Below are 27233 nucleotides of genomic sequence, written 5' to 3'. Positions count from 1 at the left end.
GCCGTTTAAGGAAGAGATAGATAGATATCTAAATAGTCGGGGTATCAAGGGATATGGGGATAAGGCCGGAAATTGGGATTAGAATATTTTTTTTTCCTCCTCCCCCCCATTTCTCATTTCTTTTTCTTTTTTCCCTTTTCCTTGGAGCAGACTTGATGGGCCGAATGGCCTACTTCTGCTCCCTTGTCTTGTGATCTTGTGAACAGGGTAAATGACTAATTAACCTTTTAATGCTGTTGATACAACAATAATTATTAACATGGTTTATTTAGAGCTCAGATTCTGCAATGCATTAAGTTTTATTCCATTAATATAATCACCAAAATGACTGGTGGTGGGAGCAAAACTGAGTTGTTTTGGGAGCAGATTTGTAGAATAGAATAGAATAGTTCTGGGCATCCTGCTAAAAGATGCAACTGAAAGTGAGGATAGTGTTACTTCAATTTAAACAGGCTGTTCTCTTTTAGAATGCAAATCTGATGTATGAATTTAAGGAGTTCTCGTGGCACCTCAACATGGGAGTCTCTGTACTCACATCAACAGACGTGCTTTGAGTTATTTTTAATAATGGATGGTCCATTATTTTGAATGAATAAATAAAGTAATCGTGAATTTTGTTATCTGTTGTTTTGAAGGCTGTAAATATAATGTCAGATTATTATTTGCAATACATCTGTTGTACCCTAGTTTTTATTATGCAGTTGACTGTATAAGTTTAAAACTACAAAATTGAATTAATTTTTTAGTGAACAATTATATATATTAATTGGTTATAAATAATGTAAAACTTTATTTAACCCTTTAATGGAAAAATTATGGTAGAGGTAAAAATCCAATAACTCGGGTGTTGTTGCTGTCAAATCACATTAAAGAAGTGGACCACAAGCATAAGTCAATGTTTGTAAGGTATTCTGCTTTCCCCACACACAAGTTGGAAAACCACTGATAATGTTGTAATATTTCTTTTGTATGCAAGATGTTGTCACCTAATACTTATGGTGTAACTTCTGTTTGTTGGAAAGTATTGCATTAGATTTCAATTTCAGAATTGTTATGAGCAGATGGTATAGTGGACAAAATTTGGTCTTGTAGTTCCTGTCCCTACGCTTGAATCCAGATCAGAACAATGTTATGAATTCATCACCTATAAGTGTTGCGTGTGAAATCGGATTGGCCTTTGCCTCAGTCAAAGTTGATTGTTAATTAGGCTGTAGCATCTTCACTCTGAGAAGCCATTGGTATATTGAGCAGAAGGATGAAGTCCATAGAGCTGTGATCGTAATGGTTGAGGTGTTGAGAACCAAGTATTTGGTTAGATTATTAGGTTCTTGAAAATGAATGGTTTCCATTTCCCAACATTAATTTCTTGTCATGGTGAGCACAAAGTTCAAGAGAGCAAACTAATCATCAACAAATATTGGAATTCTAAATTGATATTTTAAAATATTTATTTTGTGGCTTCGTAGAAAGAGACCATTACTGAAGTTCAAAGGTCAAACTATTGTTTCGTCAAATACCACTTTCATTTACCAGTTTATTTCTTATTTCTCAACAGTCAAGGAAGTTGCAGGTGCTGTCGATGAAGATGATTTTATCCGAGCATTTGAGGAAGTACCAACGGTTCAGGTGAGTTTGAATTGACTTATTTTCTTTGAATGATGTACTTTTGAGAACCAGAAATCTGTTACTTGGAAGGTTTTATGTGTATGCTAATTCTAAGTGACTTAGACTATTTTGTAAGACTTGCAGGGACAAAAAGCTCTTCATTTTGTATCTATGGCCTTTTTTTGTTAAGGATCAGAAATGCAATAAATTAATGGAATTGCTCTTAAGCAATACTGTTATTTTTTTTGTATCTGTCCTTGACTTCATATCATTCTGTGGTCTCACCTTTGCCATCTCTGCTATTTCTTCTTACCCAATACCAATCCAAATGACTATGCTTTCCTTTTTTGCCTTTTAATCATTCCACCATTGCCAAGGCTTTCAGCCCCAGAATCCTTTTCTTGAACTTGTACATGTTTAATAATTTTCCGTCTCTATGAGGCTGTTTAACTTACCCCTCCTGTTAAGGCTGGTCATCCAGTTTTCGGTAGCACTACCTTGAGAAGTTTTGCTACATTAATGGGGTTATATGAGTGGGTTAGTATGTTATACTTTATTTTTGTCATGTGTTCCTGCATGGTTCAATTTTGTTTCTTGCCTTTTGGTGAATGAAAGTAATAAACTAAGAAAAAATTTCTTTAAAAATAATCTTAACATCTGATGCAACTCACTAACTTGAATGATGCCTTTTTATTTAGATCTTTTCCAACAGAGACCTTGAAGAATCCATCAACAAAATTAGGGAAGTTTTATCAGATGATAAGCATGACTGGGAACAGAGAGTAGCTGCTGTAAGTTTTTGAACTTCTAGTTCCTGTATTCTCTTTAATGTGTTAAGATTGTTGGAAATCATGAATACATTTTTAAAAATGTGCTTGCTTTTGAAATTTGTGTCTTTTATGTAAAGTGAAGTGTTGGCACTGAATAATAGTATTGTCACACAAGTAAATACCACTTTTGGTGCGAGATGCTTCCATTTGTCCAGATAATGGTGTGCAAAAATGTAATAGGTACTAACCTTATAGAAAGGGCAAGAATGTTTTCCTTTTCTACTATTTATTTAGACCTCCTCGAAGCCTCATGCAGTCTGCATGGGGTATCTGTTTCATTGCAGTATCTCATACATTTAACTATCTTTCATATGTTGGTCCTGAAGATGAGTATCAGTAGCTTGTTTAACTTTGAGACTGGAGCAATCAATTGAGTTGAGCACAATTCTTTACTCGGTGGTCTGAACAATAACTTTGGCCAATTTACCTTCTCTAACCCAGAGACCCATTGGATCATATGCTGATATCAGTAGTTGGGCAGTAACTGAGATAAAACGTGGAAAACATAGAACAGTACAACACAGGAACAGGCCCTTAAGCCCACAATGTCTATACTGACCATGATGCCAAACTAAACTAATCCCATCTGCCTGCACAAGATCCAGATCCATATCCCTCCATTCCCTACATGTTCGTGTGTCTATCTGAATGCCCTTTAAATGTCACAAATCTATCTGCTTCCACCTACCTTCCCCAGCAGCATAATCCAGGAGCCTACTACCACTCTGTGTGTGTGTATGTGTGTATATATATATATATATATATATATATATATATATATAATAACATAGTGTATGTACAGTAGCATGCAAACATACCTTTGCTCATTGTGGCCAAAAAGTTCTATTTTAATTTCATCAGTCCACAGGACTTGTTTCCAAAATGCATTAGGCTTGTTTAGATGTTCCTTTGCAAACTTATGACACTGAATTTTGTGGTGAGGACGCAGGAAAGTTTGGAGAAAAAAGGGTGCAGAATTTCATGAAAAGAACACCTCTCCAGCTGTTAAGCATGGGGGTGGATTGATCATGCTTTGAGCTTGTGTTGTAGCCAGTGGCACAGGGAACATTTCACTGGTAGAAGGAAGAATGAATTCAATTAAATACCAGCAAATTCTGGAAGCAAACATCACACCGTCTGTAACAAGAAAAAAGCTGAAGATGAAAAGAGGGTCGCTTCTACAACAAGGATAACGATCCCAAACACAGCTCAAAATCCACAATGGACTACCTCAAGAGGCACAAGCTGAAGGTTTTGCCATGGCCCTCACAGTCCCCTGACCCAAACATCATCAAAAATCTGTAGGTAGGCCTCAAAAGAGCAGTGCATGCAAGACAGCCCAAGAATCTCTCAGAACTAGAAGCCTTTTGCAAGGAAGAATGGGCAAAAAATCCCCCAAACAAGAATTGGAAGACTCTCAGCTGGCTACAGAAAGAGTTTACAAGCTGTGATACTTGCCAAAGAGGGTGTTACTAAGTACTGACCATGCAGGGTGCCCAAACTTTTGCTTCAGGCCCTTTTTCCTTTTTTGTTATTTTGAAACTGTAAAAGATAGAAATAAAAAAGTAATCTTCCTAAAAAAAAATTAAAGAAATGTGTCATCTTTAACTTTGTGCCTTCAGGTCATCTTTTACTCGCTTAGCTATTCACAGTAACAAATTTTGACCAGAGGTGCCCAAACTTTTGCATGCCACTGTGTTTGTGTGTGTGTGTGTAAAAATAAAAGGAAAGTTTGAAACATCTTTACACTTTCCACCTCTCAACTTAAAGCTGTGCCCTCCAGTATTTGACAGTTCCATCCTGGGGTGGAAAAATTACTCTTGACTATCTACTCTATCTACGTCTCTCTTAATTTTATGTATTTCTATCCCCTCAGCCTTTAACACTCCAGAGAAAACAATCCAAGATTGTACAACCTCTCCTTGCAGCTAATCCAGGCAACAACTGGATGAACCTCTTCTGCACTCTATCCAATGCCTCCACCTCCTTCCTGTAATGTAGTGATTAGAACTACACGCAGTACTCCAAATGTGGCCTGGCCAAATTTTTATACAGCTGCAACATGACTTCCCAACTTTTATATCAATGCCCCAATGATGGAGGCAAGTTTGCTGTACACTGCCTTTGTGTTGCCACTTTCAGGGAGCTATGCACAAAATCCCTCTGTACGTCAAAAAAAGTTAAGATTTTTCCTATCTGTTCATGCTAGTGTCTTACTCAAATAGCCCAGCCTTGTGGAAGGAAGATATTTTTTTAAACAGAATAAATTTAACCTAATTTGGTTATTTGAAATGCTGAAGATCACTCCAGACCCCACCATTCACTATCAGACAGAAGGAATAAAACCAGATGGGCTACCTGGTATCTGCCTGGGTAGCAAACTTTGACCGGGCAAAATCATGTCCAGCAGAGTTGACCTTGCAAAATCTTCAGAAAATTTAAATTAGAAGAACTGTTCCATGTGCCAGTCAAATTACAGCCTGAAGTGGTCATGCTCACAGAATCTTACCTCACAACATGCTAGAATTCTCCATTATAATACTTTGGTATTTAGTATCTCTCTGGCAGGACAGACTTAACGGTGGTGGCATTACAATGATAAACAGGTTGGAGGGAGGAGCCCTTGGAGTTCCCAACATTGATTCCAGATCCCATGAAGTTCCAGCCATGGATGAGTGAATCCTGATTACCACCTACCATCCCCCTCAGCAGATGAATCATTGCTCCTTCAAGTTCCACAATGTTTAAAAGGAGCACAAGGTATCAAGGATATAGAAAGTACTCTGGGTTGGGGACTTCAGTGTCCATCACCAAGAGTGGATTGGTAGGACCACCACTGACCATTTTTGGATGATACTGATGAGTTGGTGAGATGGTAGATAGAATTTAATCATGATAAGTGTGAGGTGATGCCTTTTGGGAGGACTAATGTGGATAGGACATCTACAATAAATGCTAGGGCCCTTGGGAGTATTGAGAAACGAAGGGACTTTAGGTGTACATGTCCAAGGATTCCTGAAGGCAGCACAACAGGTTATGAAGAAGGCATCTGGAATACTTGCTCCAGAGGGAATGCAATGAAAGTTCACCAGACTGATTCTTGGAATCATATGACTGGAGTATGGGGAGAGATTAAGTTTGTATTCACTGAAGTTCAGAAGAATGAAAGAGAATGTGATTGAAGCTTGCAAAATTCTGATGAAATTAGACAGACTGGATGTGGGGTGGATGCTTCCCTGAACTGGAGGGTCTAGAACAAGTTATCACATTCTGGGTTATGGTGGGAGAGGTTTTAGACTGAGAAGAGGAGAAATTTTTCACCACCTTGGTGGTGAAGCTGTAGAATTCACTACCACAAAGGGCTGTTGAAGCTATGTTGCTAAATATATTAAAGAAAGATAAATAATTTCTAGTTGCGAAGGGGTATGGGGTAAGAGCAGGAATATAGCATTGAAATAATTGATCAGTCTTGATGGTATTAAATTGTGGAACAGGCTTGAAGGGCTATAAATGCCCACCTTTCTGCTCCTATTTTGTGTCTTTCTATTTTATGTCCACGACTGAGCAAGAGAATTATGTAGAGACGGGCTTGGCGTTTTGAATATTGAAGACATGCAAACAAATAGAAGATTTGAAGTTCATTTGCCAGGATGTATGCAGTACTTTAAGTGATTGATGTGGATGTGCCCTGTTGAAATGTTGTCCAGACATTGAATGATCTTACTTCATTTTAATTTTCTTTTTGCTAACTTTGCCTCAAAAATACAAATAGTTTACATATAAAACAATTCTCACTTGCAGCTTAAAAAGATTAGGTCTCTATTAATGGGTGGGGCAGCAGAATACGAATCGTTCTTTCAACATCTGCGGCTTTTAGATGGTGCATTCAAATTATCAGCAAAAGATCTGCGATCTCAAGTCGTGCGTGAAGCCTGTATAACATTAGGGTAAGTCATGAAATATATTGAAATAGACAAAATGAAATGGGCAATAAACCTTGTAACTTGCAATGGACGTTAGTAATTTGTTATTAACAATATCACTGAATTTTAACTTTTTTTGATGTGTTTTTGCTTTGCTTCATGATGCTTAGGTTTGGCCAAGCAAGTTTACAACCTTCATGTTGGATGTACAAACCATAGTTCATTTCTCTTTTTCTGTTTCCCTAACCTTGCAACCCCAACCTTCCCTCCAGACATCCCCCTAGGCTTTGTATTGTGAATACATCATTAAACATTTTACTCATCATCATGGTTCCTTTTATACTTACTCTGAATTCACTTTTCTGCCTCTCTACCTTGAAGATCTCTAGCCATTATTCCATGCATGCATTCAACCATCATTTTAACTTCTAATGACATAAAATCATAGAATCATTTTAGCATAAAAAGAGAGGTCTTTTGATTCATGGAGACCAACCAATTTGTTATAACAACCATCCAACTAGTCAGATTCTCCAACTCCTTTTCCCAAAATTCTGAATCTTTTTTTCTCCTCAGTATTATAGCAGTTTCTTTTTGAAAGCCATGATTGACAGCTTCTACCATCCTTTCATATAGTGCAGTTCAGATCATAATTACTAAATGAAAGCTTTCCTTTGGTCCTTTTGTCAATCACTTTAAATTTGTGTTTTGGTTTTTGAACTTTATGCCAATGGGAACGGTCTTTCATTCAATTTGTCTGATTGTGATTTTTCGATATTTTTATCAAATCTTCTTTCAGTATTCACTGCTTTAAAGAGAACAACACTGGCTTCTCCAATCTTGGAGCTCAAATCCTTCATCCCTAAAAGCATTCTAGTCTCTCTTTTCTGTACCCTTCAAAGGTGATCACATTCTCCTTAAAATGCATTGGCCAGAAAGGGATACAATTCCCCAGTAGTGGTTGAACCAGTGTTATATGAAAGTTCAGTGTTATTTCCATCGTATATGTCTACCCACATTGTATAAAATTTCACCTTGCATGTGTCTCACCATTTCACTCACTTTTTTTTTGTTTTCCTTAATACCTATTCCTGTGTCCTCACTATTTTGCATATTTCCATGTTTTAACTCGTCTGCAAATTTTTAAATGGCATTTAGATGCACTCAAGTCCATAATAAAAATCATGAAGTGCATTGATGCTGGTACTAATCCAGAGGAACACCAGTGTGCACTTTCCTTCAGCCTCGATCACTACCAGTATTCCTCTTATCCTTCGCCACTTGGCTACCTTCCTGCCCATTTCTAATCCTGTTATTAATCTATGTCATGTGAAGGAGATCTTCCTCTAACCATCAAACCCCTGAAACCCAAATCATTTGTGACCACAATTTCAAGTCACTACCTGACAGCCTTTTGTCCTTCAGATTGCTATGATACTACTTCATTTAATTTGTTCAGTCTCCTTTTCAACTCTACCTTTTATCGCTGGTCTTAGTAAAATTTTCAACATCCTATAGATTTGCTTTCAATCCACGCCTGCAATGTAACCATCGTTTCCTACCTGAGAATAAAAGAACAGACATATGCTTACCTGGTATAAAGTTCCCATCACCATATTTGATATCACATCAAGCTCAATTAAGACTTCTCTATCCTTAAATATCTGTTCCTCTCAAAACATGGAGCAAAACTATCCAAATTCTTTTGGTTGTTAGTCCCATTTTATTCCCCATATCCTCTCAATGATCATCTCATTCATCAGACCCACCTCCTACAGCATTGACTCCATTCTCTCAAGAACTGCTGACTAGGTTTCCTTTTCCTTGATGGCCCCAGAAGAAAAATTTTTACTCTTTAGTTTCTGCAAGGCAAACTTTTATGCTTTTTTTCTTTCATACAATAATATCCTCTTGATGATGCTTGTGTTGCAATGCCACTTTGAAGTTCTAGAATTGACAGAGACCGAATAATGCTATCAACATTATGATAACTGAATAAAAATTGAGCCATTAAATAAACTTGCCTGGATGGTTCTTTTTAAGACAGGAAGTTACTTGAGGCCACTTTTACATTAGGACAGCTAGCAAGATTTTCTCTCCAGTTTAATGCGTCACTTGCGTTCACCGGTAGCACTTTTCACTTTGTGTCAGTAGGTTATGAGTTTTCCCTTCTCAAATGAGCCACAAGTACATAATCGAGGATGACATTATTCAGTGGAACAGCTGATGTTAACATATTACATTGTCAGAAGTACTTACTTCTGAATGAATAAGCTAAGGCTCTATCTACCTCCCCAAGCTAAAATGAAAGCTCCTGTGTCACTATTTGAGAAAGATAGTTTTCCCATTGCTCATTTTTGCAAGTCTATCTATAAAGTGTCTTGGGATGTATTTTTTTTAAGGTTAAGAACACAGTATAAATTATTTCTTGAAAGAACTGTACACGTATCTTGTATTGGCAAATCAGTTAATGTTGATAATCAATATACCCTCATCATAGCACATCATCAACACAATGACAGCAAAGGAGATCTGCTTCCAAGAGTGCAATTTTAAAAATGATTTTGAAACTGTTGTTTGAAGTGGCGTTATTGAAATTGTGCAGACTTTTATTGTTATTTATAAATGGAGATTTGTTCTTAATCTCTTCAAATGCTTCATCACCCCAAAACTTATATTATCAATCTTTTCTCTAGGTATCTCTCATCTGTTCTGGGAAACCGGTTTGATCATGGTGCAGAAGCTATTATGCCAACACTATTCAACCTTGTTCCTAATAGTGCCAAAGTTATAGCCACATCTGGTACAGCAGCTATCAGATTAATTATTCGAGTAAGTTTATAATATATGCAATGCCCTTCTGCATTATTACTCTTTTTTTTCTCAAAATGGACTGTTTGATGAGGCATGTCTTTCCAATGGCTAAAATCTACGTTTGATGAAAAAAAGCACATCAACCAAAAAGAAATTTTGGGGCCAAAATAAGTTTTTGCTATTCCATACAATCCTTGAAATTTCCCTTCTAGTCTTCTTTTGTTTTGAAGCTGCATACCCTCATGATAATTCAGTGATTTATCTGCAATAGAAGTGTTATTAATTGAACCCATAAGCTTCATGGTGCATGGAACTTTTTATTTGTCATTGTTGCTGAAGTAAATTTGAGTTGTTCATTTATTTCAAACTTAATGCACTTAGTGGTTTAACTGAGCAATATGGCAGCTACCACAGTCAGTCACTCAACTACAACTCTGCCCCCACCGTCCCCCAAGTAGTTTTGAAAATAACCTTATCTGGCTTTAAGTAAAGTGCTGTGTTCTGAGTTCCAATTTTTCACTAATTTGTTTTGTGTTTTGTGTTTTTTGTTAGCAGTAAAATATAGAAACAATGAAATTGTGCCTAACCCATTTAAAATTGCTTGGTAATAAATATGCGTGTTTAACACCTTACACTGGAAATATTAATTATTCAAAATGAAATTTATTCAGAAAATGGGTGTCAAGATTTTCCTCTGGTGACAAAGTAAATTACTGAGAACATCAACTTTTGAATTCTGGCCTGTTGAATTAATTAATCTTGTGAATGAAGAGGTGGGGAGTGCCACAATGGGGTTTCATGATCTTTGATTGGGAAGTGAAAATTAGCTGGGTTCCAGAACTCTTCTGCAAGCAACCATTGCTGGGAGTATGTGGAGATGTCTACCAGTGATTAAGTTAAGGGGCAAGGATTTGGCAAATAAAATACAATGTGAAGTTGTCTATTTTGTCAAGATGATAAAAGCTGCATGTTATCTAAATGGTGAGAGATCGCAGAACTCTGGTGTAGAGAGATCTGGGTATCCTAGTGCACAACCCAAAAAGCTGGTGTATGGGTACAGCAAGTAATGAAAGCTTGAGAGATTCGCTGTTGTTTATTGCTAAGGGAGTTGAATACAAATCTAGGGAAGTCATTGTTCAATTGTATAGTCAATTGGCAAGACCACATCAGCATTATTGTGTATAGCATTCGTCGTCTCATTAAACAAAGGATGTTAAAGCATTATAATGGACAGGCTGTCTTATGATGAAAGGTTGGACTGCTTAGTCTTGTTTCTTTTGGCGTTTCAAGCAGGGATTTGTTAAGATGCTGAAGGTTCTTGACAGGTAGATATGCAGAAGATATTTTTTCTTATGGGGAAAATCTAGAATTAGGGATCACTTCAAAAATAAAAATTAAGGGTCTGCTCATTTCAGCCACATGAGGCGCAATTTGTTTCTCTGAATAGGAGTATTTGGAGTTCTGTTCCTTAAAAGGCAAAGAAAGCAGATTCTTTGAATATTTTTAAGACAGAGGTAGATAGATACTAGATGAGGTGAATTGGTGAAAGGTTGTCATAGCTAGATGGGAATGTGGAGTTAAAGTTGCGATCAGATCAGTGATGATCTTATTAAATGGCAAAGGAGGCTTAGGGAGCAAGTGGCTGACTCCATCCAAAGATTGAGCTTGACTTCTCAATATTGAAAAGCTGTCAGAAACTTAATGGCCAGGTTACCCTTGTTCATGTTTTGGCAAGATTTTGGAGACTGGCCAAACTCTGAAATAATCAAAGCAGACCAAGGAGTTAATGAATTTACAGGAAAAAAAAGGGATGGAAATAAATTTTGGGGAATGGAGGGGGAATTAGATGAATTTTTATATAAAATTGAGACATAGAAATTAGGAACAGTAGTAGACCATTTGACCTTTCAAGTCTGCCATTTAATATGATCATGGCTGATCATCCAAATTCAGTACTTCATCCCAGCTTTGTTCCCTTATCCCCTGATCCCTCTGGCCTTAAGAACAATGTAACTCTTTCTTGCATATATTATCATATATATCATAGTTGGGAGAAGAAATTTCTCCTTAACTTTGGTCTTAAATAGCCTGCTTTGTTAGTTTCTAAACCCTAGTCCTGGATTTCCCCGCAATAGGAACATCTCTTCTGCATCAAATCTGTCATGTCCTTTTCAGAATTTGTAGGGTTCTATATGGTAAATGGAAGACTAAAATTCAGGAGTGTGTGTATATATATATATATATATTTAAAAAAAATTTACAATCAAAATATCAGTATTTTTCTGGATAAAATAATGTCTGGGCTGAATTAATGCATTGTAGTGGAATATTTAATCCAATTTTGAAAATTGATAATTGGACATCTTTTGGCATAAACCAGATTTGGTGTTAAATGTGCTTCATGTCAGGAAAGATTTGAAGGGTAGACTTTTTTTCCTGGACATAATGGGCATTTTGGAAGAATGTTTTGCACATGTTATGACCTTGCACCTTATTGTCCACCTGCACTGCACTTTCTCTATAGCTGTTACACTTTATTTTGCATTCTGTATTGTTTTACCCTGTGTACTACCTCAATACACTGTGGAATGAATTGATGTGTATCAACGGTATGCAAGACAGGTTTTTCACTGTACCTCGGTACATGTGACGATGATATTCCAATTCCACTAACTTTCTTAAAAGATGTTTTCAATATCGGCACCCTGTTTTCCTAAGGGAAGATGGGATGGTGGTTAACAGCCATTTTGCTGAAATGAAATTTTTAGACACTTTTGATCCTTGCTATTGTAAATTGGGTAGATCACAATTATTTTATGAAACTAATGGTAGAGAAAAGGAAATATTATTACAGTGATCACCTTGCTCACAACGTCTCACTGTTTATCTGTCCCTCTAAAAACAAGTGTTAAATCTGTCAGCAGTTTTTAATTTCTATCTTTATAGATCAGTATTTTTTAAATTTCAAGAGTGGAAACCATTTTTATTGAGGAGTTGGTGGGCATGGAAAGTTAGCCAAACTGTAGTTTTTTTTAAAAGAAAATGTTATCCCAACTTATGCCAAGGAGTAATTATAATAATTGCTATGTCCTAATTTAATCTTTTTTTAAAAAAATCTTTTCCAGCATACCCACTTCCATAGATTAATACCTATTATCTCAAGCAACTGTGCATCAAAGTCTGTGGCAGTTCGGAGGTATGTTTTAATCTGTTTTGCTTTATTACTATGATGAATTGCTTTGGGGAAAAAGATGTTTTGCTCATTGGTGAGATATGAAGGCTAAGGATATTAAAGTTTTGAGTTTATGAGCATGCTCATTGAAGATATACCAGCTGCTAATATTGAAGCTATGGACCTCCACGTACATAAGAGAATTGCCAGAGTTGGACATTAGGCACCGATGCATAAGCATGTAGGGTGCTACACTAATTTTAGGAACACTGTTAAAATTTGTCTATGATTGAGTATAGCTTGCTGCACCAAATTGTTTCAAGTTTTGAGCAACCTCAGCAGCACGTGCTTGAGACAACGAAATAAAATGGCTGAAAGTCCTTTTACTATTCGTGCTAAAAGCTATTTGTTGGGATCTCTCTATTACACTTATCCATCCATTTAAAGCTCTATGTAGCCTTTGACAAAGTTAACTGCACCACCCTATTTCATGCCTATCCACTGCTAGTCAGTTGAATGAAAACTTGTATGTCTGGTTCCATCTTGTGTATCCAGTTGTAGCAGCAGAACCATCAATAATGGCTTCTGTTCTCATTCCTCTGTGATTCCTCTCATCACCACCACCACCACCACCCCAGTGCCTTTCCTTGGCCTGCTTTGCTTTTCTTACCCAGATACTGTCCTTTCTGGCAACATTCAGAAACAATGTGCCACTTTGCAGGTGTAGGATAAAGCCACACATCTTTTACTCAACACTTAACTCTCTTGAACTGTTTGACATGCTAGTGAATGACCAGAAATTTTCCCCTCCGTCAACCATGTGCTATGAAAGATTAAGCAATTCTTTTTCAGACCTTTCTCACAAACCCGCTCTTCTGTTTGCTCCTTCCTTTCTTTTACTTTCATTTTTCCTCAGTTCACCTTTTCCTCTCCTCTCTTTTCCTTCCCATTTCCCTCTGTTTCTCTCTTGCTGCACCTCCCTAGTTTCACCCTCTTCCTCCATCTTTCAATAGTGTGGTAATTAACAAGGAATCATGATTGATTTAAAATTTGTAATTCTCATTTTAATTCCCCACCCCACTCCATTCTGAGCCAAGTCTTCGGTCTCTTGCTCCAACAAAGTCCAAAATTAGCTTTGAACATCACAATTTCCAGCTGAGCACATTACTATTTTGAGGAGTCCAATAGTGTCAGATAAACAGCCTTTCCTTTGTATCACAACTGGCAATTTCATCAACTAGAAACATCAACCATTTTTCACTCTGCACAGATGCTGCCTGATCTGCTGAGTATTTCCAGCATTTTCAGATTTCTGGCATTGGCAGCGTTGTCTCACAGTCCAGCACACCTAATTTTTTATCCTCTGTTCACATTCATCATCTTCAATTGATATCTGCACCAGACTGATTACTTATGGCTAACAAACCATCACCATCCACTTTCAGTTGGCAACACTGCCAGTTGTGTCATTTAACTTCTGTTGGTCTCTACCCTAACATAGACAATCTCTTTGTTTTCTCTCCACACTTCCCCCTTCTCCACAGCTTAATGTTTTTTTATTTCTGACTTTTCCTAGTTCTGATGAAAGGTCACTGACCTGAAATATTAACTCTGCTTCCCTGTCTATGGATGGTTCCTGACCTACCGAGTATCTCCTGCATTTTCTGTTTTCATTTCAGATTTCCAACATATGTTGGCTTTTGCTTTTTGATTCTGGTATTAAATTTTTTTGAATTATATTTTCAACACTAATATGATGTGTTCTTCAACAATAATACAGATTTCCTGTGGGAGTATGTTTGCTTTCTCTTGGTGTAGTGAATATTTCACACTTGGGTTTGAGAAATGCTGACAACTGTTCTAGGAGTTGCTGTTCCAACTGGCATCCCTTTGTTTTAGTTTTTTAAAAAAAGTAAGAAGCTTTCAGAAATCAATCATGGATGCAAACATTAACCACATCATGGACCAATTACAAATAAACCTAATATGCTGTTCAAGAGAAGATCTAAAGCTGTATCCATCCTTTCCATTGCATTTGCAATATTTTGTACTTGTCGCGTGCGTGTGTGTGTGTGTAATATATATATCTATCCTCTGTTTTACAGAAGCCAATTTTGGAAGAGGCTGAGAGCCAGATCAAAAACTGATCTGTCAGAAAAAGAAATTTTGGAAAATTTCCTCTTCCCACAACTATTGTCAAAGTTTATCTTAATTCTTTCACCCTCCTCTTCCAAAAGCTCTATCACCATTGTGCAAGGGGACCAAAGGGGATGGTGTTCTACTTAAAACCTCAAAATTGCAAAAAAAATCTTCTTCCGAAGCCCTTGCTTATTTAGTGGAACTTTAAGAGCCCTGGATAAGTAATTAACTGGCTTTCATTCCAGTGCAATTCAACAATGCTGCTACTGTCAATATAGTTCCATGGTTTGATCTAATTATTTGGCACAATTATGCTTGATTGATAAATCTGTGAAACAGATTTCAAGTTGTGAATGCTTTTAAAATAGCTACATGTGTGACATTATATGTAGTTCCTCTAATCATTTCTAGACAATAAACCACAGACTTCAGGCACATTTCATTTAATTTTTGAAAAACATCTAAGTAATGGGCTATATAGAGATATATAATTAATGTCTATATTTGAAATGTTGAATCTTTTCTACTTGCAGGTGTTTTCCATTAACAAACTAATTTTGTTTTTTGATAGGCGTTCATTTGAATTTTTGGAAAGGTTGCTGCTGGAATGGCAAACGCATTCATTAGAAAAGTAAGTAAACAACCAAGGAATAAGTTCTCTGCCTTTCAACTGAACAGACTACAAGTTATTTGGGTGTTACTAGTAAGCATAGTTTAAAATAGAAAATTGCACAATTGTGTCAAACTCTTGAATATCCATACAGCTAAATGATAAATGAAATGGTAGGTGGGAGGTGCATTGGCGACAAATACATTTGTAAATACATGAATTTAGTTGGCTGATGTTTGTTAGTGGAAAAACAGAATGTTCTTTAGAATAGTGAGGTACTTGAGGATTTAAATATTTAAATAAGTCAACTGGTAAGAGCAATGAATGTCCAGTTTCCATAGTAATGGAAGGAAAGCCCTTGAAAATGTATTATGAAACTTCACCCCCTTTTATTTTCAAAAGGCTGTATGGCATTAAGTTGAACTTGAGAAGGATTATGCTGCTTATTGTGCTCAAATACAATAGTGATCATCTTGCACAGTAATATCTCTGTAAAGTGGTGCAACTGAGCTGCTAGTTTTGTGATGAAACATTTTGGGTTTTAGTAAAGCTGTTCTCTCTTGTTAGACATTCATCACTTCTGGCTGAAACAATAAAGAAGGGTATCCATGATGCTGATTCAGAAGTTAGACTAGAAGCTCGAAAGTAAGTTGTTTTTAAACTTTCTGACATTACCATAATGACATTTAATTTACTTGCTATTAACTTGTTAAAATCCACATGAAGAAACTATTCATTAAATGTTACTTAACAAAATGCTTTCTATGTTTAGTCAGGATTGATTTTGACTTTATGGAATGTTTTATTTGCCTTAGTTTACTGATTGTTAAACCTCTGAACAGAAGGAGGGGGATAGAAAACTGGTTTTGAGGGTGCTTGTCAGTACAGACTGTATTACAATTTTGACCAAACTTTGGATCTTTTCTCATAAATATTAGGTGTGGCAAGAATTGCTGAGAAGTGTCCATATTAAAAGCTATGTTCTTTCCCACCATCCATCCACCAACTTTCTTCTTTAAAAGTCAAAGGTGGCATTTTTCATTGTCATGACTAGGAATTCAAGGCTTTTAACCCAGTGATTATCGAAGAAATTGTGATTATAAAGCTGAGTTAGAATGATGTACAGTATAACCTGAGAAAATCTTTCCTGGTCATGCAGTTCTGAAATATTTGTTCTTTTAGTTATTGGAAAGAAGGTGGTATTAAGGAAATACTGATTTGCTGCATACATTCTATACAGCAGCCACAATTTGCTGATGTTTTAAGACTAAATTCACAAAGGCAATAGTAATGAGAATGATGGTAAGTTTTACTTTGCTTTTGCTGAGTTAGTTGACTTCAGCTGGGCTAGTCAGAGGGGCACAGCTGTTGCTTCAGTCTCTGTGGCAAGGAGAAAGTAGTGAGGTTCATGTTCCTGATTTCTCTCTGGCCATTCCTACTGTAATCGGACGTGGATGGACATTTACTAAAATTTCCAGGATTTGCTCTTGTTTGTTGCTGTGGTTAATTGCAGTCAATATTTCTGGCTTTCACCTCATTTCAATCAGGTTTATTATATATATAAATAAAAAAACAAAAAAATGCACATAACAAGGAATCAGTAAATAGATGCCACAGAGGTCCATGCAAAATTCTTGTCCCTTTTTTTTATTATCTTTCAAGAGTGCTCTATAATGGATACAGCTTTTGTTTTGAATATGAAAATAAAACTTCGCACATAATGGATTTTTTGTACTTATAAGCATCTGTGTACTGTTGCTCAAAAAAAGACCTGTGAAACCTATGTATATGTGCACTCTCAATTTAATGAACATTCCAAATACTGATTCAGATTTGACCAGCACTGTTCACCCGCCCCCATTTGTCCTATTCAGAACCTACTTGATTTGGAGGGCCCATCTTGTTAGCCTGGAGTATCGGGGGTCCAGTAAGGAGTCCTCAAAAGGGACAGTGCCTTGAAGAACTCGCTGGTGAAGCTGCTCCCTGAAACAAGCTGACAATGCCCTACCTGCAGCTTTTTAAGCCATTAAGGTTTCGCAGAAACATTTAAAAACTATTAAAAACACAGCATTAATTTTTTTTGAATTATCAAAATCTTAGAAGTTTAGCGAAGGTAGCTGTGGTAAAAGTCTTTTTCCTTTCCTTTGGAGCTTAGATTTGGTGCTGTGACTTGTCTGTCTTAGCATAGGTTGTTTAGGTGGTCACTATTTGGGTGTGCTTAAATGTCTCACCAATCTGAGGGGAAGTATTGCAACACATCTGCCCTCCGCACCCCATTCCATATCTATTTTTGATGATTTTCTGTAATAAGAACTATTCAATTGTATAATGCTTGCTTTAGCATTGTGCAATTAAGTTTTCTATCCTAGAGTTACACAGTAATGTCCATTTGCAGGTTACTTAATGTCATTTGGAAAAATCAACCAAATGTTTGCAGAGGAGATTTACCAGGATGCTGCCTGGTTTAGAGAGTATGCATTATGAGGAGAGACTAAGGGAGCTAGGGCTTTACTCTTTGGAGAGGAGGAGGATGAGAGGAGACACGATAGAGGCGTACAAAATATTAAGAGAAATAGAGTGGACAGCCAGCGCCTCTTTCCCAGGGTACCAATGCTCAATGCAAGAGGGCATGGCTTTAAAGTAATGGGTGGGAAGTTCAAGGGAGATATCAGAGGGAGGTTTTTTACCCAGAGAATGGTAGGGGCATGGAATGTGCTGCCTGGGGTGGTGGTGGAGGCAGGTACATTGGTCGAATTCAAGAGATTACCAGATAAGCATATGGAGGAATTTAAAATAGAGAGATATGTGGGAAGAGGGGGTTAGATAGTCTCAGGCGAGGTTTAAGGGTCGGCACAACATTGTTGGCCGAAGGGCCTGTATTGTGCTGTACTGTTCTATGTTCTCTGCTGTCAGCCACCTTTGTGACCCTGACGTGGTTTCTGTATCTGGGCTGTGGGATGATGTTGTTTCTCTATGTAGCACTGCTTATGGAGCTTTGGAAGGGAGCTTGAATTGTGTTGTCCTGGGGGCACAGTAATTGGGAAGTCCTGGACCTATGGTTTTGGTACTGCAGTGAAGAACAGGAATGCTTGAAAGTTAAGTAACTTACCTAAATTCTTTGTCTCCATCCTGTGCATGAAAATGACTCCCCAGTATTCTCCAGTTTCTAACTTGCCAGTGATCTAAAAATACCGAATACCTTTTTTTAAAAAAAAATAACTCCAGTCCTCCATCTTCCAAAACACTTCTACCTTCTCTACACATATCCCCTTCCCTCCACCCCTCAGGATTAGTCTCTGGAAAGAAGGACTGGGTGGCATATTTGGTATTTGATGCCCATTTTATGCAATGAGCGAAGCACCTTGGCACCTCGCTTTTGTGTTGCTTGTCCTTCCCTTTTACTGGAGCTTTTGGCAGTTAACAAATTTATTAGCGTGTATTAGTTTTGCTAATTCCAGCTCATATTTCAACTCTGAAGGCAGACTATGATGGGTGCTAATTCAGTATTCTTTTTGTCTTCCACTTTTTAGAGTGTATTGGGATTTTCACAGCCACTTTAGCAGAGAAGCTGAAGTTTTGTTCAATTCATTGGAACCTGCCTACCAGAAGCCCCTGCAGTCCCATTTGAAAAATTCAGACAGCATTGTTTCCTTGCCTCAGTCTGATCGCTCGTCATCTAGTTCTCAAGAAAGCCTAAAGTAAGAACCATGGTATACCAGCATTCAAAGTTTAAAAATGGTACAACCTTTAAAATTGGAAGTTATTGAAGTACAACTTGTGCAAGCAGTACAAAGTAATGTCAACTTGGTTTGTCTGCCACATCGAGTAAAATTTGAAGTTTGCACTTTGAATCAGGCATGAGTTACTCTTAACGATGAACCAGTGAATGCAGTGTATTTGGATTTTCAGGAAGCCATCTATGAAGTCCTCACAGTATGTTTGTAAACATGGTTAGAGTGGGTGGAATCAGGGGTAATATACCAAGATGGATAGAGAATTGAAAATCGAACAAAAAGCAAAGAATAGAAATATAAGGATTATACCATGTTGGCAGAGTGGGACAAGTGGGATGCTACAGGAATCAAAAATTGGGCCAAGCTATTCAGAATTTGTGAATGATTAGGCTGAGAGAACCAAATATATTTTCAGGTTTGCTGATGATATTGAACTGGGTGGGATAATAGTGATTACAGAGGAGGAAGTAAAGGATCTTCAGTAGGATACAGTCAAGATGGAATAAAATGGGGAAAAAATGTGAGGTTATTCAGTTCATTGAATAAAACAAAGGCAGAATATTTGTTAAATGGTGAGTGATTGAGTAGGGTTGATGTTCAAATGGAGCTGGACCTTGTACACCAATCACTGAAGGCCAAAATGGAGGTGCATCTGGTAATTGTAATGCCAATTGGTATGTTAGCTTTTATAACAAGTGGGTTTTGATTACAGGAGTGAAGAAGTTGCATCTGTGTGTGGCCTTGGTGAGGTCACATCTGGAATACTTTGTCCAGTTTTGGTCTTCTCAAAAAAGGATGTATTTATCATTAGAGGAAGTGTAGTAAAAATTCACTAGACTGATTCCAGGGATGTTAGGTGGGATTTCCATGTGAGATGAAGTTGAGTGGACTGAGAATTTTTTTAAGAATGAGAGGAGAGCTCATCAAAACTTACAAAATTATTAAAGGACTTTGACAAGCTTGATGCAGGGAGTACGTTTTCCCTGCCCATGGAGTCGAGCAAGGGGGCACAGTTTGTGAGTAATGTGTAGTTTGAGAAGAGGAGGGATTTCTTCATTTAGCTGATAGTAAAATCCTGGAAACCCTCTACAACAGAGGGCTGTGGGGCTCAGTCATTGAGTTCATTCAAAACCGAGATTGATAGATTTTCTGATATTAAGGAAATTGAGGGAAGTAATAATCGTACTTGGTGTTGAGGTAAAAGATCAGCCATAATCTTAAATAATGATGGAGCATGCTCAAAGAACCAGATGGCCAATTCTTGCTTAAGCATAAATATATGCTTCATGTGTAAAAAAACATATATTAGCAGAATTTGATCACATGTATCTGGTTCTTCTGATAGTCGGCCCCTGTCCACGAAGCGAAGTCCAACTGGAAGCACAGTATCACGAGGTAAGATGTACTACTATTTTTGTTTGGTTATCAACCAGCATAAAATGAAAGATTCCTTGGAGTAGGGTACATTTTTCCAGTCCCTCAAATTACCTGTCAGATACCCTGTGATTGCCAGAATTTCATTCACATAAATAGTGATGTTTTTAATCCCTGTCAAATTTTACACTGGATTTCATGGTGCCCTTCAATTATCAAAACTGGAATTGAAATAATTTACTTGTGGCTACAAAACTTTTCCCACTTGTTTATACTCTGAACTTTAATTTGGAACTTTAATTCTGCTTGGTAGCTTACTGACTTTCATGTCATCTCCAAATGCTCCTTCCATTCACAAGTTGCTGTTAATCATGATCCTTTCTTCCTCCTAATGAGCCACTTTTAGATCCAAGTTGCTGTAATTACTTGGAGCTCGTGGGCTTTCACTTTATTGATTTTTTGGGACTTTGTCAAAAGGTCTTCCATCAAAGATGCTGACCTCATTGTCCTTAAAGTTCAGAGATCCTTTGAGTGTGGGGAATGATGCCGAGAAGAGCAGTGATGTTCATATAATTGTACAAATACTTGTGATGCTTGGCAAGATTAAATTTTTATTAATGAACCAATAAGTTTTGATTTTACCTGGCATTCTTTGATAGAGAAAAAAAATCCATCATTAACTGGATTCATTAATGAATGTATTCTGGTCACTGTTGCAAAGGGGCTGAGATCTTTGGGTATTTTTTCAATTTCTCTTCTTACAAATGTCATGTTACTTCCAAATGAGTACAATAAGTTAAAGCAAATGTGTTTTACTGATTCATTCACTTTCATTTCTTATATTTTGACAGGTCATTATTATAATGCTTTCAATAGTACATTGTAAATTATAAATTGTTTGCCCTACACCCCTAATTTTGTGCAGTTCTGAAAATTCAGTTTGAAGTCTAAAGTGAATATTAACGTTAATTATTGAAATTATTTAATATAGTGCAATGATGAGTTATAGAAGAATCGTTGAATCACAGAGTGATAGGACGGATTGTTTAGATTCCAGAGGATTACCTGAGGCATTTAGAATGCCTAAGAGGACAGAAAAAGGTGTTTTTTAGTTGGAATATGATCAGCAGTTGGATGTGCTGCCAAGAGTGAGGCTAGTAGCTTGGTTGTGTAACAAAGGGTTAGTATCCTTGAGGAATAAGATGAAATGTAGCCAAGGTTCAGCTGATTCATCTTGTGGGATCAAGTCCTCGAGTGATTTGTTGGTTCTTTTTGTTTGCCACGAGTGTCAATAGAGGATTGTTCTATAGCAGGCAAAGGCTTCACTTCAGACTTCTGTTGATAAATCATCTAGGGCATTGAAGTTAGCTTCAGGCAAGATAGACTAAGTCTTTTGCAGAAAAGTGGTTGATGACTTGTGTTTTACTTTTATTCTTAGCCTTCTGAGATAAATATTTCAGTTTTGTTACTCTTCAGATAAACAAATTGCTACTACAGATTTTAATGCATTTGTTTTCTGTTACTGGTTTAAAGCTTCTACAGTTAGTGGAAAGTCTGTATCCAACACGGGTGCTCTGCAACGCTCTCGCAGTGACATTGATGTGAATGCAGCTGCTAACGCCAAGTCACGTTTAACTGCAACTCCAAGCAACGCACCTGGACATTTTAGCTCGGCTGCAGCTTTACCTCCGGGATCCTATGCTTCCCTAGGTAAATACTAAGTTAACCACATAGTTCTTGGAACTGATCATTTTCCTAATTCCATAATATGGCAGCTAGGAAATTCAAGGTATTTCTAGGAAATGGTGTAAAGTGTGTTTGATTTTTGAATTTGGAACCACATACAAAACTTGAATTAGAAACATCAGTGTGCTTTTGAGGGAATTTTTCGTTTGGATTCAATTCCTCAAACAACCATGTATGAAAGGACTGTTTCAGAGCCAAGGTATTGACTGTAGAAAATGCAAAATCAGCCAAAAGACAAAGGTTTGTGATGCATTTACTTGGAGGAGATAAGTTTTCAGTCAAGTGAACAATGGTGACTGGTATCTCATTGCAGGTTAAGTTATTTGTGTTGTGCTTGACAATTACAGTGAATAGCTTATCTGCCATTTGTTTTCATGAAATCTTGAAACCTCAGTATCTTTTGAATTGTTTCATTAAAATTGATTACAATATGGTACCAAATCTACACAGTTTATTTTTGTATGCACTTTGGCTCTTGGAGCTGTAAAGTTTTGCTTATGCACTCAAAGGTGATTTCATTTTTTAGGATTTCATTTTCATGAATAGCAGTCTGCTGATTTTTTTCTCTAAAATCCAGAATGCGGAAACCATTGGCATGGACAGAAAAAGTAACTATACTTGAATAAAATTCTGAAAAAGTTTGATGGCCATGTACTGTATAATTAGACGGCAAATGCAATAATTAGTGAGGTATGAATTGTTCTTATAAGATCGTATTAGATCACTCCATACATTTCTGAAAAATGCTCAGAACTTGAGATATTACAAGTCTATAATCCATAACATTTAGCACAGAATCATAGTTTTAGAGCACTGAAACAGGCCTTTGAGCCCAACTTGTCTACAGCAACCAAGGTGCCAACCAAGCTAGTCCCATTTGCCTACAGCTGGCTCATGTCCCTCTAAACCTTTCCTATCAAGGTACCTATACAAATGTCTTGTAAACATTTTAATTTTAGTTGCCACTACCACTTCCTCTGGCAGCTCGATCAATATACCCATCACTCTGTGTGGAAAATGTTGACCCTCATTCCTTTAAATCTTTTTGCCTTTAACCATAAATCTATGCTTCTCGTTTTTCCAGGGTTGGAGAATCTAAAACTACAGTGACTCTCTACTCTATCTATGTCCTCATGATTTTATAAACCTCTACAAGGTCATTGCTCGGCCTCCATCACTCCAGTGCAAACAGTTCCAGCCTATCCAATGTCTCCTTGTAACTCAAGCCCTCTATTCCCAGCAACGTTGTTGTGCATTTTTTTTTCTGCACCCTCTAGCTTAATCACATCCTTCCTGTAGTGTGGTGACTAGAACTGCAAACAACTCTCCAAGTGCAGTCTCATCAACATCTTGTACAGCTGTAAGTGATGTCTCAATGCCCTGACCATGAAGGCAAATATGCTACTCAGTGCCTGTGTACCTGTATCACCACCTTCAGGGAACCATGTACGTGTATCCCTAGGCCCCTCTGTTCAACAATACTCCTTGGGGCCTGCCATTCGCTGTGTCTGTCCTGCCCTGGTTTAACTTCCCAAAATGCATCACTTCACATGTTAAATTCCATCTGCCATTCCTTTGCCCACTTTTCCTAAGCTTAAGGTCTATGTCAGTTTCCTCCTTATTTTGAAATAAATCACTGAGTAGCTATTTTGTCATGAGTTTTTGAATTTTTAAATGCAAAGTATTTCTAGAATGTTCTCATTGTGTTCACTTTATAATATCATACTCTATAAAGAAATAGGATGATTTGTTTCACATTATAAGAGAAACACAGTTTGGAGTTTTTTCAGGTCTTTTTGCTATTAGTTCCCATATTGTGCCTTTCACAGTTATAGAAAAGTATTGCAGCTCCATAGGATTATTTTGTTTACTATACTTTAAATTAGCGAGCCCATCTTTGCTAATCTTACTAACATTTCCCTGTCCTCCCTTCCCTATCTTCTTTTGCTGAAAGATGGCACCTCCACTAAAGCTGAGGGTAAGCAGCTTGTTTTCTGTTACCAGCTGTCTGTCCCATTTTGTGTATTCTGGCTGGTATCTGTGACAACACAATTCTTTTAGTGGTTTCCATCTGTGACTATAATTGGTACCTCGCATGAGTTGTTGCATGGTAATGCAATATATATGTATAAATATAATATATATATATTTCCTCAGCTATACTTGGCAGTGTTAACCATCTTTTATCTACAGCCTAGATTGGTTGACTTCATATTGCAGTGGTTGGACTCTTCACAATATAATCTATTGACCTTTGATACAAGTGACGAAAAAATAGTTTTGGAAGGCTAGGAGATCCCATGTTTTTAGTCAGATTGCCTGTTCCAAATGAAATTCTCTTATCTGAAGGTAGCTCTTGCAAATACTTTAAATACTTCAAATGAAAAGACCTGGATCTGTGAGTAAATTAGCAATAACCAACTGATCAGACCAAACTGTATCAAAGTTGATGCTGATTTTTTTTTTAAGTTTATCATTGAGTTCACTATGCAACATGTTTTTTAAATTGCAGAGCAGTCAAGGTAATTTGAGGTGGAATCTGCATTAGGCAGAAAGCTGCAGGTCTCATGAAGCTGACAATATTCATGCAGTGTTACTTGAGAGCTATGGCAAATGATACCAGACCTCCCTCCAGCAGGCATTCTTTTAGCTTAACTTTGCACTTACATAGATTATTAAATAGGACATTGTAAATAAAAATTTACAAGAAAAATTAAAATGAATACAGCAAAAAGCAATACCTGTCTTTGGGTTTTACAAACAAATGTGTTTTTTATTCAAGATATCACATTTTGCATATGTATATGTAAAAGAAAGCTAATAGTTTTATTGATCAGATTTCTGAATGTGTCTGATCGTGACAATTATTTTTGCATTTTTATTGCATTGTTTTGTTTTTGTCACGGTGACTTATTTTCCAGCATAACATACAATGTCAATTGTTTACTTCATTTAAGGTGCTCCTACAATGAAGGATGGTAAGATTTGTGCAGGATTTGCACTTGTGAGCTTAGGCTGTGAAAGGGAGGGTATCCTATTCTGTGTGCCAATATTCATTTGCTGCTTGAGAGCAATTTTGTATTAATTGCTGACATTTACAGTATTAATTTCTGACACTGGCTGTATATAATTTATTTCCATGGTGCATTTGATATGCAAAGGCAAATGGGTAGTTCTAATACTTGAATTGCTTAATACAACTAGCGATGGAAAGTTTGTACTGCTCTTGTAGCCGTTTGTAGTTAATCTAATATGCTCTAGCTTCAATTCTGATGTGTGGAGTTTTGTAATTGGCTTAATGCATGTAGTTGCAAACTGGTTTTCTGCATAATATGATCGTTAAAGTAGAAATCAGTTGAAGAAGAACTTCAAATATTTTTCCATTTAAATAATTCAACAAATATGGAAAAGACCCCTTGTCAGTGTATGGAAGATTGTCAAGATAATAGTCAAGAATTCCTTGCGTCTATTCTGACTTTCTGAAAGGACGTTAATGGTGCTGCATTGATAATATATCGGGATGCACATTGACATGATTTCCAGCCAAATAGTCCCTGCTGGTGTGCAGGGGTTGTTTGTAAAACATGGGTGGAATTGCTCTGAGAAGCTTTATAGACAGATACACAAATTTTGATGGCCTTAAATTGGAAATGTCTGGTTAGTAGCTGATAGCTATTATAATTAAACAAGATACCCTTTTTTGCATGTTTTTGTAAGTACAACCATGAGCATTAGCTCCAATCTGAAGACAGCACTGTACTATTATGAAATCCTGGATTTTCAGATTAACCATTATTTATGATCTTTCTATAATTCCCTTAACTTTGTTACTTGTGAAACTACATTGTAATAATAAACAACTTGGCGATGATCTTTGCATCATCAATGGGGGCGGGAGAGGTTACGAAGGATTGGAGGGTTGCAGATGTTGTTCCTTTATTCAAGAAAGGGAGTAGAGAGAGCCCAGGGAATTATAGACCAGTGAGTCTTACTTCAGTGGTTAGTAAGTTGATGGAGAAGATCCTGAGAGGCAGGATTTATGAACATTTGGAGAGGTATAATATGATTAGAAATAGTCATCATGGCTTTGTCAAGGGCAGGTCCTGCCTTATGAACCTGATTTGAATTTTTTGAGGATGTGACTAAACACATTGATGAAGGAAGAGCAGTAGATGTAGTGTATATAGATTTCAGCAAGGAACTTGATAAGGTACCCCATGCAAGGCTTATTGAGAAAGTAAGGAGGTATGGGATCCAAGAGGACATTGCTTTGTGGATCCAGAACTGGCTTGCCTACAGAAGGCAAAGAGTGGTTGTTGACGGGCCGTATTCTGCATGGAGGTCGGTGACCAGGGTGTGCCTCGGGGATCTGTTCTGGGACCTTTACTCTTTGTGATTTTTATAAATGACCTGGATGAGGAAGTGGAGGGATGGGTTAGTAAGTTTGCTGATGACACAAAGGTTGGAGGTGTTGTGGGTATTGTGGAGGGCTATCAGAGGTTACAGTGGGACATAGGATGCAAAACTGGGCTGAGAAGTGGCAGATGCAGTTCAACCCAGATAAGTGTGAAGTGGTTCATTTTAGTAGGTCAAATATGATGGCAGAATATAGTATTAATGGTAAGACTCTTGGCAGCGTGGAGGATCAGAGGGATCTCAGGGTCCGAGTCCATAGGACGCTCAAAGCAGCTGCACAGATTGACTCTGTGGTGAAGAAGGCATATGGTGTATTGTCCTTCATCAATCGTGGAATTGAATTTAGGAGCCGTGAGGTATTGTTGCAGCTACATAGGACCCTGGTCAGACCCCACTTGGAGTACTGTACTCAGTTCTGGTCACCTCACTACAGAAGGATGTGGAAGCTATAGAAAGGGTGCAGAAGAGATTTACAAGGATTGCCTGGATTGGGGAGCATGCCTTATGAAAACAGGTTGAGTGAACTCGGCCTTTTGTCCTTGGAGCGACAGAGGATGAGAGGTGACCTGATAGAGGTGTATAAGATGATGAGAGGTATTGATCGTGTGGATAGTCAGAGACTTTTTCCCAGGGCTGAAATGGTTGCTACAAGAGGACACAGGTTTAAGCTGCTGGGGATTAGGTATAGAGGAGATGTCAGGGGTAAGTTTTTTTACTCAGTGTGGTGAGTGCGTGGAATGGGCTGCCGGCAATGGTGGGGGAGGCAGATACGATAGGGTCTTTTAAGAGACTTTTGGATAGGTACATGGAGCTTAAAAAAAGATAGAGGGCTATGGGTAAACCTAGTAATTTTTAAGGCAGGGACTTGTT

At 37.4% G+C, this 27233-nt stretch overlaps 1 protein-coding gene across 1 annotated transcript in view; it reads left to right on the top strand.

Moving 5' to 3' along the window:
- clasp1a (cytoplasmic linker associated protein 1a) overlaps nucleotides 1-27233 on the top strand; it is a 218541-nt gene that overhangs the window by 100605 nt on the left and 90703 nt on the right. The window contains exons 10-19 of the mRNA XM_052029250.1: nucleotides 1556-1626; nucleotides 2304-2396; nucleotides 6237-6382; nucleotides 9055-9190; nucleotides 12298-12368; nucleotides 15055-15114; nucleotides 15661-15738; nucleotides 18624-18791; nucleotides 20173-20222; nucleotides 21735-21911. Coding sequence (XP_051885210.1) covers nucleotides 1556-1626; nucleotides 2304-2396; nucleotides 6237-6382; nucleotides 9055-9190; nucleotides 12298-12368; nucleotides 15055-15114; nucleotides 15661-15738; nucleotides 18624-18791; nucleotides 20173-20222; nucleotides 21735-21911 — 1050 coding nt within the window. The remainder of the gene's footprint in view (nucleotides 1-1555; nucleotides 1627-2303; nucleotides 2397-6236; nucleotides 6383-9054; nucleotides 9191-12297; nucleotides 12369-15054; nucleotides 15115-15660; nucleotides 15739-18623; nucleotides 18792-20172; nucleotides 20223-21734; nucleotides 21912-27233) is intronic.

Source organism: Pristis pectinata, chromosome 1, assembly GCF_009764475.1.
Source record: "Pristis pectinata isolate sPriPec2 chromosome 1, sPriPec2.1.pri, whole genome shotgun sequence".
In the NCBI taxonomy this organism is placed as follows: domain Eukaryota; kingdom Metazoa; phylum Chordata; class Chondrichthyes; order Rhinopristiformes; family Pristidae; genus Pristis; species Pristis pectinata.
This window is presented reverse-complemented; position numbering and strand designations above follow the sequence as displayed.